The 17,576-nt window shown below is 40.8% G+C and overlaps 1 protein-coding gene across 4 annotated transcripts in view; it reads left to right on the top strand.

Annotated features, from left to right (window-relative positions):
* Nucleotides 1–17,576, top strand: part of MUSK (muscle associated receptor tyrosine kinase) — a 46,374-nt gene that overhangs the window by 26,635 nt on the left and 2,163 nt on the right. For 2 of the 4 annotated variants that reach the window (XM_081943385.1, XM_081943383.1), the window contains exons 8-16: nt 1,721–1,880; nt 3,588–3,763; nt 5,437–5,460; nt 6,147–6,235; nt 6,983–7,142; nt 9,086–9,275; nt 11,265–11,456; nt 13,766–13,914; nt 15,971–17,504. In XM_081943385.1, coding sequence (XP_081799511.1) covers nt 1,721–1,880; nt 3,588–3,763; nt 5,437–5,460; nt 6,147–6,235; nt 6,983–7,142; nt 9,086–9,275; nt 11,265–11,456; nt 13,766–13,914; nt 15,971–16,653 — 1,823 coding nt within the window. In that variant the 3' untranslated portion in view covers nt 16,654–17,504. Of the gene's footprint in view, nt 1–1,613; nt 1,881–3,587; nt 3,764–5,436; nt 5,461–6,146; nt 6,236–6,982; nt 7,143–9,085; nt 9,276–11,264; nt 11,457–13,765; nt 13,915–15,970; nt 17,505–17,576 lie in introns of all 4 variants that reach the window. The other 2 variants (XM_081943386.1, XM_081943384.1) reach the window with 2 other exon arrangements.

The following is a 17,576-nucleotide window of genomic DNA, read 5'->3' as shown; positions in this document are numbered from 1 at the left end:
CTACATTTCTGTTATTTATACTCAGAAGATAGACTTTTAACGTCTTCTGATTAAAAGCTATGAAACCCAGAAATCTATGAAAACTATAACAAAGGAATCTCAAAATAAAAGCTAATACCTAGGTCTATGTGGAATGACTATAATATTCTTCAGGAGTAAGCAGCATTGTATTCAGTGCTGTTTATTTTGATCACATAGAATCAGGTTCAGTTACTACATTCAGATATATTTTTATTTGTTGGGCAAACGGCCCAAAGGGAGAAGCTGTGCATATACAGTTGAAAATATTTAACATCTGCCAGGCATACCAGAGTCTTGATTGCACTGAGAAGGCCACATACTTTCAGCTTAATGAACAGAGGTTTTCCATAAGATCTTCTTCCTAATATATACTGCAAAGCATATATTGCTGCTTGCAGAGATCTATTATTTTTTTGATCTCTGAATTACAGATTTTGAACAAATAAGTAGCTAATTTGCTATACAATGTAGTGGCATGCTTTTGAGTGTCCAAGGAACTCTCTAATATGACTGATCTTGGGATGTGTGCTTGATAGTTTTAGCATTATTCTTTGGAAAGATGACACATTATTAGATAAAAGTGATTGTTAGATTATATTTGGAGTTATCCTAAGTCTTCCTGATTTAAAAAAGTGTTGATTTTAATAGCTGGGATTAATTGTTCCAAAAATGTGAACTTCCAAAATATTTGCTTGCTTTTTCTTTTCAATAAACCTGAGAGAACCTCTAGGAATCTCTCTACTTGATCAGAATCTGGTGACTTAAGCTTATTCTAATTAAGAATGCCAGCTGCAAAGATATGGGTTAAAGCTCCAACATATTTCTTTCTTTCTTTTCATCTGTTTTTCTTTTAATATTAGCTATCTCGTTTGATCCAGAATTCTTAGGTTTATGAAAGCTTGCAATTATTTTGAAAATCTTGCTTGATCTACTACAAGGGTCCCCAACCCCCAAGCTGTGAAACAGTACTAGTCGGTGGCCTGTTGGGAATCTGGCCATGGAAGCAGCGGGCAAGTGCGCAAAGCTTTATTTGCACATGCATGGGAACGAGCTTTGTGCGTGTGAAACCATCTCCTGCTCCCACCATTGCTGCCGCTGCTGCTGCCAATCCATGGAGCCAGAAAAGTTATATCACCCATACATATATCGTAGAGGTAGTCCTTACTTACTAATCACAACTGAGCCTAGCAACTCTGGCATTGAGTGATATGGTTGTTAAATGAGAGTTTAGGTGTTTTGACTTGCAATTTTACTGCTGGTTTCGCCATTGATTCTGTTTGTCAGAAGTTGGTAGTGAAGTGTGCAAATGGTGATCACACGCCTGTGGGATGTCGCAACAATTATTAAATACCCATTGGCTGTGAAGCATCTGAATCTCGATCACCTGGCTACAGGAATACTGTGACAGTGTAAAAGCTGGTTATAAACTTTACTTTCCATAAAGTTACTGTTGTAACTTTGAACAGTGGCTAAACTGGCCATAGTTAAGCAAGAACTACCCCATCAGAACTCTATTGTTATTTCTTCAATGGCTGTAGATCTCAGTTCTAGGCTGCATGGAAATCCTTATCTACCTGTGTTTCCCCCATCAGCAAAGTCTACAAAGGTGATGCAGGCTACTGCAGTTTGTATCGGGGAGAGGTGTGTGGTGCTTTGTTGGCAAAGGATGCATTTGTTTTCTTTAATACTTCCTATGGAGACCCAGAGGAGACGCAGGAGCTGCTTGTACGCACAGCCTGGGCCGAGCTGAAAACCGTGAGTCCATTTTGCCGTCCAGCCGCCGAATCGCTGCTGTGTCACTATATCTTCCAAGAGTGCAACCCCTCCAGGATTGGACCTGCTCCAAAACCTGTTTGCAGGTACGGTAACATAAATCATCAAAACACTTTCCTTTTGGTTCTTGGCTTATCCCTCATATTATATGATGTTCTCTTACACAGGCTGAATTTGAGCTGTGTGGCTCACATAGATATTTTGTCATGCCTGCTGCCATCTTTTCTTTTGGAGCTTTGACTTGCCACACTTTCTGTAATTCTACTATGCATTTTCTATTGTGGGAAAATGGGAGGGGGGAATTGTATGGAGTTAGATCTAGGTAGCCATAACAAAATTATTTCTAGAAAGCCAAGGTCATCCTTTGTCTCTGCACCTCAGCACCTGACCGGAATTGGATGGGTGGAACTGCCAGCATGGCAGTGGGAGATTGGACCATGTGATGGGCTTGTGGGTGGGGGGGACAAGATCTTGAACTTTCAACTAGGTGGGGAAAATTGGGAAGCTTTCAGATTCAGGTTTTCCCAGATGTGCAAAATTGCTCTCTTAATAAATTGGAACTTTGAGCAATACTTTGCCTTGGACTCTGATTTACTTTTGGATGCTATTTGGAACCCTGACATATCTTTTCTTGAAAACTTGATCGTCTTAGGGAGACACCAAAGAAAAGCTCAAATTTTGTGTACAATTAAATGCCATTTCAGCATATAGGTATGATGTCAGTATTATAATAGTCAGTTTTCAGCATGCTTCTGGACAAATCCACGAAGTAATAATGGTTCTTTATGAGACCTGCAATATATTTTATTTATTATTCATTGAATGGCTAAGTCCAAGTAAACTAGTAAGCTCCCTGGTTGACTTCACTACTATTTTGCACACTGTAATATAAATAGGTTCATATAAGCAATGATGCGAATGCAGTTGAGGATTAATTGATATATTTGGAATTCTGAGGGTCTGCATTGTACTGTACTTCTAATTCTTGCACAAAACCCAACTTCTGCTCTACTGGATCAGAGCAAAAGCTATTTTTAATCTAACATTCTGTTTTCAGAGTGGGGCACATAGATATTTAGGGGGGGGGGATTCTGACAAATAAGAAATGTGCATGATGTAACTTCACAATAAATACACTTTTATGATGGAATAAAATGGTTATGCCATTGAAAAATATGCTTTGGGCCTATTCTGAGTTTAAAGTTTTTTAGTATGGGCCAAGAGGTTGTATGGAATTATTGGAATCAGATCAGTAATATTTTCCACTTTGAATTGTGCAGGAGTATAGATTCCCAGATCATTCTGAAAACATTAAACCTTCTCAGACACTTTCTGGAGTAGGTTTCTCCCTTCACCTAGCAACTCTGTACACAGAGATCGTCAGTCATTGCTACCCACACCTGTTAGCATAGTAAGAATTACAGCTTTCTGTTTAGCTTACAACTGCAGTTAGCTTTTTGTGAATGGGTGTTTGGCCATCGCTGCTGACAAAATATGTTAATACATGTCAGCAAAATGAATAAAGAAAACAAAGCCAAAAGATGGCACAGTTGTACCAAAAAGATAGTCACAGTCAAGATTTAAAAGAGAATTAAGTCAATTTCAGGGTATAAAACAGTTCTTCTACCAGTTTAAAAGAGATTCATGATCGATATTCCAATGCCAATCTTATTTACGCCAATCTTATTTACGCCATTCTGTGGTTGTGTGTTTATATACAAATCCATTGTGATTGCAATATTGTGATTGTATGGCTGACTACGCATTCCACTGTTGTTTATGAAATGATGTAGAGAGCATTGCCTTGCTGTAAAGGATCTCTACTGCTTTAAGGAATGGCTTGCGATGGAAGAAAATGCCCGCAAAGGCATTTATAAGCCGGCACTGATGTTGCTTACTTTGCCAGAGTGTAACAGACTTCCCAGCATGCACCATGAACCTACCGTCTGCACCAGGATCCCACATTTTGGTAAGTGCCTCAGTAAATTACATGATTCTGCAATAAAACTTACCTTATGGAACATTCTCCTCCCAGAAATCTGAATAACCCTCACTCTTTTAGTCTTCTGGAAAGCCATCAAGAGCTGACTCTCCACTTGGACATCTGAGTAGAGTGAGGAGAGCTTGGAGATGATGGTTGGGGCATCCTGGGAGGATGACTGAGGTACAGGTAATCTTCAACTTACAACAATTTGTTTAGTGACTGTTCAAAATTATAACAGCACTGAAAAAAGTGACTTATGACCGTTTTTCACACTTACAACAATTGTAGCATCTCCATGGTCACATGACCAAAATCCAGACCCTTAGCATCTGACTCATATTTATGACAATTGCAGTGTCCCAGGATCGGGTGGTTGCCTTTTGCGACCTTCTGACAAAGAAAGTCAACAGGGAAGCAAGATTCACTTAACAACCGTATTACTAAATTAACAACTGCAGTGATTCTCTTAAAAATCATGGCAGAAAGGTCATAAAATGAGGCAAAACTCTTGTAACAACTGTCTCGCTTAGCAACATAAATTTTGGGCTCAGTGTGGTTGTAAGTCAAAGACTACCTGTACTGGATTTTTTTAGCTTTTGGTTTTCTGGGTTTAGTAGTTTCACTGTGGTTGGAAGCTGCTCTGAAGTTGGATGGCCATACAATTTTTTTTAAATAAATAAAATATCTCTCCCTTGCTCCACAAACGTTCTTGTGAAAATTATATTTTTGATAGATAATCCTGTGAGACCCAGAGTCCTGCTCAATTCCCCTTCCCAACTGTTTCCCAACTGATTACAAGGGAAGGGTCTATATTTTTTAAAAATGTAATAAATAGTCATGGGTAATGGGATTCTGATTTAGCCTCTGAATAGCCAAGGACACAACAAAGCAAGGAGGAAAAAGGGTTTTGCCCTTAGGTAGAAGCAAGTACCTGGCAGCTTGGGCACCTATGAAATGTTCAACCTCCACATATCACTGAATGCATTTGAATCAAAGTGGTAAGGATCACTTTCATCAAGTGCAGAGGTGGGCTTCAAAAATTCCAGCGATGAGTTCTCTGCCCAGTTGCTGGGTGGGCACGGCCATTATGGGCATGGCCTGGTTGGCTTCCTGCACCACAGTGAGGGGCCCGTTTTGCCTTCCCAAGGCTCTGGAGGCTTTCCTCAAGTCTCTGGGAGGGCAAAACCTGCCTCCCCCGGGCTCTGAAGGTCTTCTGGGAGGCCCATTTTCCCCCCTCCCCGAGCCGCCTCACGGGCCCTGCACTTACCTCACATCCAAAATGGGCCGTATGGAGACCCCTGGGAGGGGTGGGGTGGGGTGGAGCGGGTCCAGTCAGAGGTGAGATTTGGAGGTTCTCCAAATTGGCCATAACATTAGCTTACCAGGCGAACCCACCCCTGATCAAGTGCTCTGAGCTCTGGAAGAACAATGTAACTCACAGAAAAAAATCAGGTTAAAATGTTCTTTCCATGGTGATTTATAGTTACCTGCATATGGCTAATCATCCAGCTGGGGATAAAGGCATAGCTAAGATGTTTGGTTGATAACTTAACATTCCTTTAATCATGTCATACTAAATACCTCAGCACCCACCCTTTTATCTCAGGGATTATTATATAGGATCTTGATTTTTATTTTCTATCTTTTTCTTTCCTCAGATCTGAAAAAAGAAAGCGCCACAAGTAAGCAGTTCTCTTTAGAATCTGACGTTTAAAAAGAATATATGGTTTTGTAAAAGGTATCGGCAATTTAGCAGGATGGGCAGTAGGGTTCATGCCTGTAACAGTAAAGTTTTAAATTAAATTAACTGGACTAAGAAAGAAAGAAAAAGAGTCTGAGGTTTATGAGAGCTGTTACTGCCGCCCCATAAATAATCATGCTGAGTTCCCCACCCGTCAAAAAGATTCCAGTGAAGCATATTCAGCCTCCCCATTTAACCCTTGAAAGAAAACTTAGTAATTATTTTTTCAAAAATTTCAGCAACAGGTTTTCTGCCCAGTTGCTGGGTAGGCATAATCGGCATCCTGCACTAGGGTGGGCAGATGGTGGGCGTTTTCACCTTTCTTAGGCTTTGGAGGCTTTCCTCAAGCCCCCCCCCCCCCCCCCCGGCTCCAGAGGCCGTTTCTGGCTTTCTAGAACTTCCAGGAGGCCCGTTTCCCCCCCCCCCCTCCCTGAGCCTCCGGACGGGGCCTGCACTTACTTTGCATCCAAAACGGGCCACATGGAGACTCTTGGGATGGGCGGGGCCAGCCAGGGGTGGGAACTGAACCCGGGCAAACCTTAGCAGCCCACCCCTGGCTTTGTCCACTAAGGGGAATGTACCATATACTGTTATTAGACCATCCTGTTTAATTTTGTTTCTCTTCAGAAACTTGTTACAAAGGAAATGGGGTGACATATGAAGGTTCGGTTAATGTCACAGCTTCTGGCCTTCCTTGTCAAAAGTGGAGTGCGCAGGTAAGAACACAATTTTTCAAAGTGAAGAAAAGTTTTGCTGAATATGTATCTCCCTATGGGAATCATTGATCTCAAATCATTTCTGGGCTGAGCAAGGAAGTAGATTAGCCTTTGTGTAGAGAACAAGAGAGATGGGGGCTTGCTTATGTCAAGTTGATTTGCAGATTAAAAAGGGCTTTATGTTGGGGGAGATGAACACGGTTTGAACTGTATTGCTTAGTAAAAGGCTAAAATGAGAAACGCATTGCTTTCGTGCGTGAGGATTTTGTCCTTTCTGTGTTGCAAAATGAAATGGACCAAGCTTCCTGTCTAATGTGTGGATTAAGATGCAAGTTCTCTTCTGCACTTCTCACTGATTGTTCTGTGGTTTTTTTCTTTTGAAAAAGAAACGCACTAAAAATAAGTATGGAAACAAAAATTTAAAAAATGAATACAGTAATGTACTTTGAAAAGTGGAGAAAATCAATTCAGGTTCATATTTTCCTGCAGAACTTTCTTTTTAAACAGATTAATGTGGCAGTAGAGTAGACCTGACAAATGGAAGGATATGCGAAACATATGGCCGGAAAACAACTTGATCATTCCATTCATATTTTTAAATGGGGAAAGTATAGCCTAACACTGATTCATCAGCCCTTCCTCCCTGGAGCTTTCATTCTTTACAAATTCTGCTCTGATTGCTTCAAAAGTGCCCAAAATTTGAAAAAATACTTGAAATATATTTACTATCTTCTCCCTTGTTTCTAGGTTCCTCATGCACATAGAAAAATACCTGAGATTTTCCCAGACCTCTTCAATGCGATCAATTATTGTCGTAATCCAGGGGGTGAAAATGCGCGGCCCTGGTGTTATACAAGAGATCCTTCTATCCCGTGGGAATACTGCCACATACCTCAGTGTGAAGAAGGTAAGATCCCATTGCAAACATTATTCAATCAAATGGAGTGGCTTGGTGTGAATTTTATGCAGCAGATCTAGTCCAAAAGCTGTAAGCTCGCAATTTGAAAATTTTGATTTGGCATTGCTCTATACATTTCTGCTTATGTTTGGAATTGGTTTATGGTTGTAAACAGTAATACAAATAATCCTCAACTTACAATCATTTAGTGTTTAGTGGCTATTTGGAGTTACAGCAGCACTGAAAAAAAGTGGCTTCTGATCGTTTTTCACACTTTTAGTAGCTTACCACAGTACATTAAAATTGACTGTCCCAAAGGTACTTTTTCCAAAAGTCAACTGGACTTTCTTGTTTTTTCTTTGAAAATATTTCACTTCTCAGAACTGAAGAAACTTCTTGGTTGAGAAGTGAAATGTTTTCAAAGAAAAAACCCCAAGAAAGTCTAGTTTTCTTTTGGAAAAGGAACAACCATAACCTGGATGATTGAGAATCTTCATACATATTAAGATTGACTAATACCAATAAATAAATCTGATATTCAATTATGCTTTTTTCAGGTTGAAAGTTAACCAATAAAGACGCATCTGTTTTTGAATTTACTAAGTTGCAAGAGTTTAATATGACTTACTGTACAGTAATAAAAATAAGTATATCACTGGATCTTAGCTATTCACATGTCTTTGGCATGCTTTTCACTTTCCATTAAAAGCAAAATAGTGATTAGCCAACAATTGAACATCATAAAGTCAATGTAGGAGTAGAGTTCGAGTTGATTTGGAGATTTTTCCTTGGAACAGTCGCACAGTACCCTGTTTCCCTGAAAATAAGACCTCCTTGGATAATAAGCCCAATCAGGCTTTTCAGTGCATGTGCCATAATAATCCCTCCCCCAAAAATAATCCCTCCCCCAAAATATTTAAATGCATGTGTAGCTGGACCCCACCATTTCCTGGGGGTAGGGGGGAACATGCTCCACGCACCCCACATGCACCTGGCATCCACACAGAACGGCCTCATGGAGGCCACTCCCGTAAACCCTAGTTACTGCACCCCTTCTTTTAGTGGTGGCCGCAAAAAGAATGGCAGGCCTAGTGACGCTAGGGCTGGCAAGAGTGTGCCAGAAACAGAGTCAGAACTTACGGCTGTCTCTGAATCAGCTGATCCGTGGGCTGCGGGCTGAGGTTAAGGGGCCTCCTGCACCTCAAAAATAATAAGACCTCCCCGAAAAGAAGGCCAGCGCTTATTTCGGGGGTCAAAAGAAAATAAGACCCAGTCTTATTTTTGGGGAAACACATTTTTTACCTCAATAGGGCATATTGTTTGTCCTAAAATCATTTGGAGGTCATACAAGGGAGGATTAAAACCATTTTAGAAAGATTTGATGGCCCCTTTCAGGACTGGATGAAACACAAGGATTGGTTCCAAAGGATTGCTTGCAACGAAACAGCCCTCCTGTAAGGTGGTTTTGATCTTTCAAAGACTTGTGCAGCTACCATGAAGACTGTCCCCAGCTGTCAGTTCATGGAGGAAGATGTAGAGCTGTTTTGCTGGCAATCTCAGTGAAAGGTTATCTGGGCTTTTAAAACAGCTGCAGTCTGGCTTTCCAGAGAAGGTGTCTCCTTTAATGTTACAGGAGGAGGTGCTTTGTTTGGGCCAATGAATTTTGAATAGTGGCTCTTTCAAACGCATTATTCCACCCCATTAAATATTTCTGTCCATGATCACTTGCAAAACAATCTTTAATTTTGCCATTTGAGGACTAAGAATGCTATGATTTTCTCCTCGAATATTTTTGTACACTAAAAACAAGGAGCCCAATCCCTAATCCCTTCAACTCACTGGACAGTGCTTTTGCTTATCCAGGCTACTTCCATACTAATTTCCATGGCCATATGATAATAGTATAAGCAACGGTGCCTCTAAAATTGAAGTCTTGTTTGTTTCTATTTTAGATTCTTTGGCACTAGGAACAACAAGATTGAGTACAGCATCTCCACATTTCCCTTTCTTCCCCCCTCTCTCTCCTACCTACTCCATGACTGTCATCATCTCCATCATCTCCAGCTTTGCAATGGTCATAATTCTCATTATTACAATCCTTATTTGTTGTCGGAGACGCAAGCAATGGAAAAGCAAAACAAGGTAAGTGTTATCCCAAAGGTGCTTTCTTTCTTACCAGAAAGTCGAGTTGTCTCTTGAAAAAAAAGCATCTTTGGGACAACCATGACTTGGATGACTGAGAATCTCCATAGACATTTAGGTAACTGTTAGTGGGCGCAATCAGATTCATCAAAATGAAGAATGACATAAACTCTGCTGAATTGAAGAGCCAGTTTAGTGTTGTGATTAAAGTGCTGTACCAGAAACCGAAGGACAGCGAGTTCCAATCTTCCCTTAGGTGTGAAAGTCAGCTGGTTGACTTTGTGCCAGATTGTCTCTCTCTTGTCACTCTACCTATTTCTATGTGCAGAGCTATGTATTTTGTGCTTTTCTCCAGTTCTTTCTCTTCTCTTCTGCCACATACTGCCATATCCACTATCCAGACTTTTTTGTGTCTTTCTTATGGACAGTTGTTAAGTCTGGAATGCTATGTGGCAAGTGCTTGTGTATCCCAATTCTAAAATCCCAGCATAATTTAGCTTCTTCACTTTTTATTACTTTGTCTGTTTTGTAGTGCCACCAGTTTTTGCTTTCAGGCAAATGGTACTTCTTGCAGGTCTTCTTTTATTAACTCTTCTGTTATAATCCTCTGCTGTTGTTTTTTTCATTACCCTTACATGGCCATAAACGGGGGTTATATGGCCCGAAATCTTATAAAACTGGAAGAATCAGTTTATGGAAGGGAGCTTTTTGTATATAGGCAGATTTAGCCTTTTATAAGTGTTATCTTTAGTGCGAGGTACATGGATATAGATCAGGGGTTGCCAACCTTTCGGACCTCAGGGGCCACTAAATTCATAATTTTAAATCCTGCGGACCACTAAAATGGTCTGCCTAAAGACCAGGTGGGCATGGCCAGTTTGATGTCACTCATGTCGAGGGGCACCTTGCCAGCCTCTACTCGCCCCTTCCCTGCCAGCCAATCCTTGCCTCCCCGCCCAGGCTCCTTAGGGCCCCAATGGGAAACAGTTGTTGGAGCTAAGCAGCCACCATGAAAAAGAGTTGGCAAAAAGCTGGCTCAGCTCAAATTGGATCTGATCAAGAAGGAGGCTCAGCAGAAGCACCTCACTGAGGACTACGAGCAGAGGCTTTCCAAGCAGAGGGAAGACCTGTGGGAGTGCAAGGCCAGGTACCAGCACCTGGAGGCTCAGCAGGTTGAAATGGTCAGCCAGTTTCAGACTATGATGCAGTCCCACTTTGCCACCAGTGGCACTTCCCTCCAGTCTTCGCCCTAAGCCCTGCACCAGGAGGCTGAAGCAGAGGCCAAGTTGGAATTTCTGCCCCTCCGACCCACACAAAAAGACACTGAAGGGAGAGATTCTCTGCAGCAATGCAAACGTTCATTACACATATCTGGCCCAGGGGCCGTAGTTTGAGGACCCCTGATTTAGTGCAATATAAAAACTACAAATAATTTTTCTGCAGAGCACCAAAATTTTCTCATGGACCACCAGTGATCCACCGCTGATATAGCCCCTGATATAGATGGTCCTAAGAGTATTACTGGAGGCAAGATTGCATACCTTAAATCAGGGTGCCGTAATCCCTGGTCCATGAACTGGCACTGGGCTGCAGCATGCCAAAAATGGGGCAGCGAGGTCCCATCCATGGGATGCAGGCAGCATGTGAAACCACCCCGCTCCAGTCTGCAGAAAAATCCGTCCCCACGGAACTGGTCCCTGGTACCCAAAAGGTTGGGGGCCGCTACCTTAAATGACTGGGAAATAAATAACCACCTAGTTTAATTTGTCTTTTATCAAAATGATAACATTCCTCTATTTATTTATTTAGCATGCAGCATTGACTAGCATTCTAAATTAAAATTTATTTTTATATATCATATTTATAACATTCCTCTATTTTTCCATATTCCATATATCCTAGTATTTTTAAGTCACAAAAAAGTTGTTGGTTTGTTTGCAAGGCTTGTTCCAATGAAGCCACAGATTCTTTCTCCCTCGTTCATTTCAGAGAATTTGCACCCCCAGCTCTGACTACTCTTCCTTCGGAGCTCTTGCTGGACAGGCTGCACCCCAACCCTATGTACCAACGCATGCCTCTACTTTTGAATCCCAAATTATTCAGTTTGGAATATCCACGAAATAATATTGAATATGTGAGGGATATTGGGGAAGGTGCCTTTGGTCGTGTCTTTCAAGCAAGGTAAATGAATTGTCATGATTTGGCAGCTGTTACTGAGTTCTTTCTGTTTAAACTCCTGCAGAGCCTGAAAATGGGGACCTATTTATATTAATTGTATGTCACAGAAAGACTACATGAATCAATGTTAGCTATATCCTCATAAACTTCTTTCCAGTTAGAGAGCTTTTCCACTCATTCCAGGCATACTAAGGCCTTCGCTGCTGTGGTACCATTTTGATTAAGGGGGAATTCTGACTTGGATGCATTTAGTCATGATCTCACAAAGAGCAGCTTCGTCTATTGGCTCCTCAAACACTAAACATATGACTACTGGAGGGATATAATATCACTTGAGAATATATTATCACTTAATGTGGTGACTTTATATCGCCATGAAGAACAGTTGCAGGAATTAGGTGTGCCTAGTTTAATGAAAAGAAGCATTGGGATGACATGATAGCAGTGTTCCAATATCTCAGGGGCTGCCACAAAGAAGAAGAGGTTAACCTATTCTCCAAAGCACCGGAGGGCAGAACAAGAAGCAATGGATGGAAACTAATCAAGGAGAGAAGCAATCTAGAACTAAGGAGAAATTTCCTGACAGTTAGAACAATCAGTGGGATGACTTGCGTTGAGTGGTTAAAAACCTCCAACACTGGAGGTTTTTAAGAAGAAATGGTATAAAGTTTCTTGCTTGAGCAGGGGGTTGGACTAGAAGATCTCCAAGGTTTTTTCAAACTCTGTTATTCTGAGTAAAATTAATCTAAATCAGTAGTGCGTAACCCCAAATCTGTAGATTGCACTCAACTACCCAAGATCTAATTTATAGTCCTCCATTCCTCAAGCTTGGCTGGCTGGAGAATTCTGGGAAGTCCACACATCTTAAAAGTTGCTAATATTGAGAAACAGTGTTTTAGACATAATCCTGTCATAAGGCAGTTTATTGTAGTAGTAGTTTATTTAAACTACTAATCTTGTAATTCAACTGCTACAGAAATGGCTTCCCTGTCACCTATTTTTAGTGACAGAAAACAGAAATAGAAAAACCTAATATGATGCTAAGGAATATAATATATAAAACAATAAAGTAATTTTTAAAAGTAGTGAAGTCATGCTCTGGAAGAAGCTGTAGCAGTAAGGGCTTGTAAATAATTCTTTCAAATTGCAGAATTTTAGTTTTGTTTCTGCAAAATTCCAGATCTTACGTTTTAGCTCTAGAAATCAATTAAGGTACCCCCATCCAAATTTGAACCCAGCTGAATTTCCATTGCTCCAACAGCTCAAGGAAGTCATGCCATTTTCCTCGTCTCTTTCTCACAGAACAAAATATGTTGCAGCTACATTAAAAGAGATTCCTGTGGCTCATCATCAGAACCTAACAGTTTCCTGAAGACATTTCATTGAGCTTAAATATTTGCAAAGAATTTGATGCTCTTGGTTGCAAAGTTACCCAGGCCTGGCTTGCAGTTGCTTTGCCACTTTGGGTGATTTGATTTCAGACTGGCCTTTTGCCTTTTGCTGGCATTTGACAATGATGTGACATTTGCTGCATTCAGCTGCACCTGTCCGACTGCTGTATGGTCAGAACAGCTATCATAAAAGCTAGAAATATGTTTTGGAGACTAGAACCATTGAATGGCTCCAGAATAGTAAAACAGCTTGACATTTAAGCCAACAGCTGAGCAGGTTGACTGTATGCACTCACTGTTCCTTACTACATATAAGTACAGAGAGTTACTACATGACTAGGATATCTCTTCCTCATGGCCAGACCAGATGTATCTATTAACGTGAGATAGTTAGAAGTAGAAATTCCCTTCATCAGCTTTAATCGTATTCTGTTTGAAGTGTGGTCCTAATTACCAATTGCTCTGCATATTCTTTCCCCCCCTTATCAGCTATTTGAACTTCAGGAAGGATGCAAATAAATAACCATACTTTATGAAGCAGATATTGTTTCCTGCCATGAGGCCTATTATCTAAGTTAGTCTTCCTCTATAGGGATGATATACTGGTAGTGATATGCTGTGATTTCTTGCTATGGTCTATCATATCCTATGTAATAACAGTGGGATGGGATCTCTTTCCATCATAACTGATGAGAAGAAAATGTTTTCCATACAATTCTAAAGTAAAGTATAGATAGTAGTTTGAAGTAAGGCAGATATGAGGTGGCTATAGTAATCTCTTGTATCATTCTATAACTCATCCTCTTTTAATTCTCCTGTCCCAGTTAATCATGACAGTCTAACAACTGATGTCTGGGAATTTTGGGAGTTGCATTACATAAGGAACTCCACCCGACCTGTAACTTTTCTTTCTTCCCTTAGGGCTCCTGGACTGCTTCCTTATGAACCCTTCACAATGGTTGCAGTGAAGATGCTCAAAGAAGAAGCCTCAGCAGACATGCAGGCTGATTTTCAAAGAGAGGCAGCTCTCATGGCTGAATTTGACAACCCAAACATTGTCAAACTTTTAGGTACCAAAGCCAGTCCTCTCTGTTTTCCCCTTCACATGGTAGATGTCAGCTTTAAAATGTGTCTTTAGAGGATTGGCTTAATTATATAGACGACCACCAAAGATGACTTACTGATGAAGGAGTTGGCAGTACCAGAACCTGAGGTTTGATCTGGCAAAGCTTTAGATACATCTGGCTCTTTAGCATCCTGTGCAAAAGTACTTGCAATTTTTGAGAGTCTTCTTGACCTCAACCTAATATTTCAAAGGGCCCAACACTTCCCTTCCCTTTCTTTCCATAATACAGTGCATCGTTTGATAGTCTCATTCTGTCCCTTCTCTGTCATTTCCCACCAAAGGTTATTGAGTGTTGCAATCAGAATCAGAACCGGTTTTCCCTAGAAATAACACCTGAAGGTCTTTGTTGTGTCTTCCTCTGGCTGAAAGGATTGTCTATATTTCAGCAGCAAAAAGGAAAAAGAAAACAGGAAATAGACTCTGCTGGAGAAATGTGTGTGTGTGTTTATTAACACCATATTGGATATATTAGGAAAGGCCAAAGGGTTATGGGACTGCTGAGCATCCTTTGACCCAAACTTTCATGTGGACACTTTTTTTGGAGTCAGATCCAGATGTTTTCACACTAAGAAACACTTGCTTTTTCTTTAAAAGATAGTTGAAGGCACTAACAAAAATTTAAACCCAGCTACTGAATGCTGATTAGAAAATTGTTGCAAAAGTATGATCAATGTTTATGCATTTCTCAGTTTCCATTTTTCTCAACAGCACTAGCAACAGAGGATTGCATGTTCTGATTATACGATGAGCAAAGTTTATAAGTGCTGTCCAGTGCTCTCATTTAATTCACAAAGGACTATGAATTTGAATGATCATTGGATGAAAAAAGAGTACTTTGTATACGCTTAGGTGATTCTTTGTTTTATCATTCACATATTCCCTCTCGTCCAAAGCTAATTAAATCATTCAGTTGTGCTTGAATCCATTGTTATTGTTTTAAAAAGTAGAACCTGTTGCTAGTGCTGTTGAGAAAAAGATCATTTTGGGTAATACAAAGGAAATTGCTTTTGGAATTCTTTTCCAGAGAGAGGAAAGCATCTTTGCTACTCGCAAAGAGGAAATGTAGTCCTGGCCATTTGTTTTGCAGATGAAATTATTTGGTATTTTCTTTCTGTTGCCTTCTCTCTCTTCCTCTTCTTTCTCTTCCTATTTTACCACCACCATCAAATGGTTATTTCTGCCCTACAAATAATGATCCTTTGAAACATCTGCTTTTCTTTAGGATATAACTCTTCTCTTTGCGGATTTAATTTTATTTATTTATATTTAATTCTAAGAATTTATATGGCTTCCCATCCCATGGCAGTGATTTCATAGCAGAAAAAAGCAAGCTTCCCTTTTGGTAGCCCAATCTGGCAATTTCCCAGTGGGTTAAAGCCACAATTCTCACCACTTCTGGTAAGCTAACAATGTGGGGCAGCATAATACGTATTCAACTGTGAGAGGAAACAATGTACAGGTAATCCTTGACTTATGCCCATAATTGAGACTGAAATTTCTTCTGCTAAGTGAGATGTTTATTAAGTGAGTTTTGCCCCATTGTACAATCTTTCCTGCCACAGCTGTTAAGTGAATGATTGCAGTTGTGAAGTTAGTGGCACAGTTGCTAAGTGAATCTTGCTCCCCCATTGACTTTGGTTGACAGAAAGTTATAAAAGGTTACACATGACCCCGGGACACTGCCACCGTCATAAATATGAGTCAGTTGCCAAACATCTGAATTTTGATCATGTTGACCATGGGAATGCTGCAATGGTCGTAAGTGTGAAAAAATGGCCATAAGCCACTTTTTTTCAGTACCGTGGTAACTTTGAATAGTCACATTGGATAAATAAACTGTTCTAAGTTGAGTCTACCTGTCTAATGAGACATAAACTATGAAGAGAACCAACAGGTTGCTGTTTTCTTCAACTCTTCTGTTTCCTGGCATATAAAATCCCTCTTGCTTATGAATCAATGCAAACCAATCTTGTTTATCTAATAGAGTCCCTTGGTTTCAGGGGTATGTGCTATTGGAAAGCCCATGTGCCTGCTTTTCGAATATATGGCATTTGGAGATCTGAATGAATACCTGCGCAACCAATCACCACGTAGCCTTTGTAACCCAAACAACAACAACCTGGAGCCAAAGATCAGACCCTCCAGCCCTACCGTGCTCACTCTTTCCTGCACCAACCAACTCTGCATCGCCAAACAAGTAGCAGCCGGAATGGCCTACCTTTCAGAACGCAAGTTTGTGCACCGGGATCTGGCCACCAGAAACTGTTTGGTCGGAGAAAATATGGTGGTTAAAATTGCTGACTTTGGCCTCTCCAGAAATATGTACTCAGCAGACTATTACAAGGCCAATGAAAACGACGCCATCCCCATACGTTGGATGCCCCCTGAATCTATCTTCTACAACCGCTATACCACGGAGTCTGATGTCTGGGCCTACGGGGTGGTCCTGTGGGAAATTTTTGCCTTTGGCATGCAACCCTATTATGGGATGGCTCACGAGGAAGTCATTTATTATGTAAGGGATGGAAATATCCTGTCGTGCCCTGATAACTGCCCTTTGGAGCTGTACAACCTGATGCGCCTTTGTTGGAGCAAGTTGCCTTCTGATCGGCCGAGCTTTGCAGGCATCCACCGTATTCTGGAGCGAATGTACGAAAGGGCAATGGCCGCTGAACAGGTGTGAACTGTTCTCTGAAGGAAGGGACTCTCAAACAGAACCCTTCAGGTGTATTGGATAACAAATCGGAGAATTCCCAGACAGACTACTGTAGCCCTATACATGGGGGTGGGGAATTGGGTTGGGAGAGACGAAGGCAGCATGTCCTTTCTTCTTTCCTGAATGTTTATATTTGGAAAAAGAAAGAACTTGCACTTACCACATCATCTGTCTTTGTCATTATGATTCAGGCAATGCTTCCCATCGGAAAGTGAAGTAGGGTCCAAAAGAGACATTGTTGCAACTTAAAAAACAACAACTCATTATCTAAATATCATTTTTAGTTTTAAAACTCTCAAATAATTTTTTTTGCCGTGCCTCGGAATCCAATGTGGCTAGAAAAGACATCCGAACGGATACGAAAAACCAAATAACAGTCAGCTAACTTAATAGCAGAACCTCAAGTACCAAATGAGCTGAAAGAACAGACAAGCTTCAGGTGTGTCGGGCTTCAGACTATTTCTGAAAACCCAACTCCAAACAATTTCGACAATATCACTGTTGATTTTATACAGCTATTTCTCTGTATATACTGTAGTTGTTTTACCTGAATCTGAACATTGTTTGATCTATCTGTGAATCCTATACCGACTATAAGGAGCTTTGGATAGTGGTATTTCCTGTTCTCTCTTAGATTGTTTAATTGACGATATGAGGGATTGTATTTGAGACCACTACTGTACGATGGAAATGGTAGGTGCCATCACTGAATTATTTCTTAGTGCAGATGCAGGGAAGGCTGTTCTAATGGAATTGGATGAATACCACAGCTATAGCTGGGAGGCGTCTCAGGAAACTGGTCCAGTATATCTGTAGCAGTGACGTGCGGTGAGGTATATGACTGGTGAGGCTGGTGATGTCATCAAACCACGTGGTTGCTCCGATCGCAC

Source organism: Natrix helvetica (genome assembly GCF_964273705.1).
Source record: "Natrix helvetica genome assembly, chromosome: 2".
Taxonomy (NCBI): domain Eukaryota; kingdom Metazoa; phylum Chordata; class Lepidosauria; order Squamata; family Natricidae; genus Natrix; species Natrix helvetica.
The sequence above is the reverse complement of the archived record's forward strand: the minus strand, read 5'-3'. Positions and strand labels throughout refer to the sequence as shown.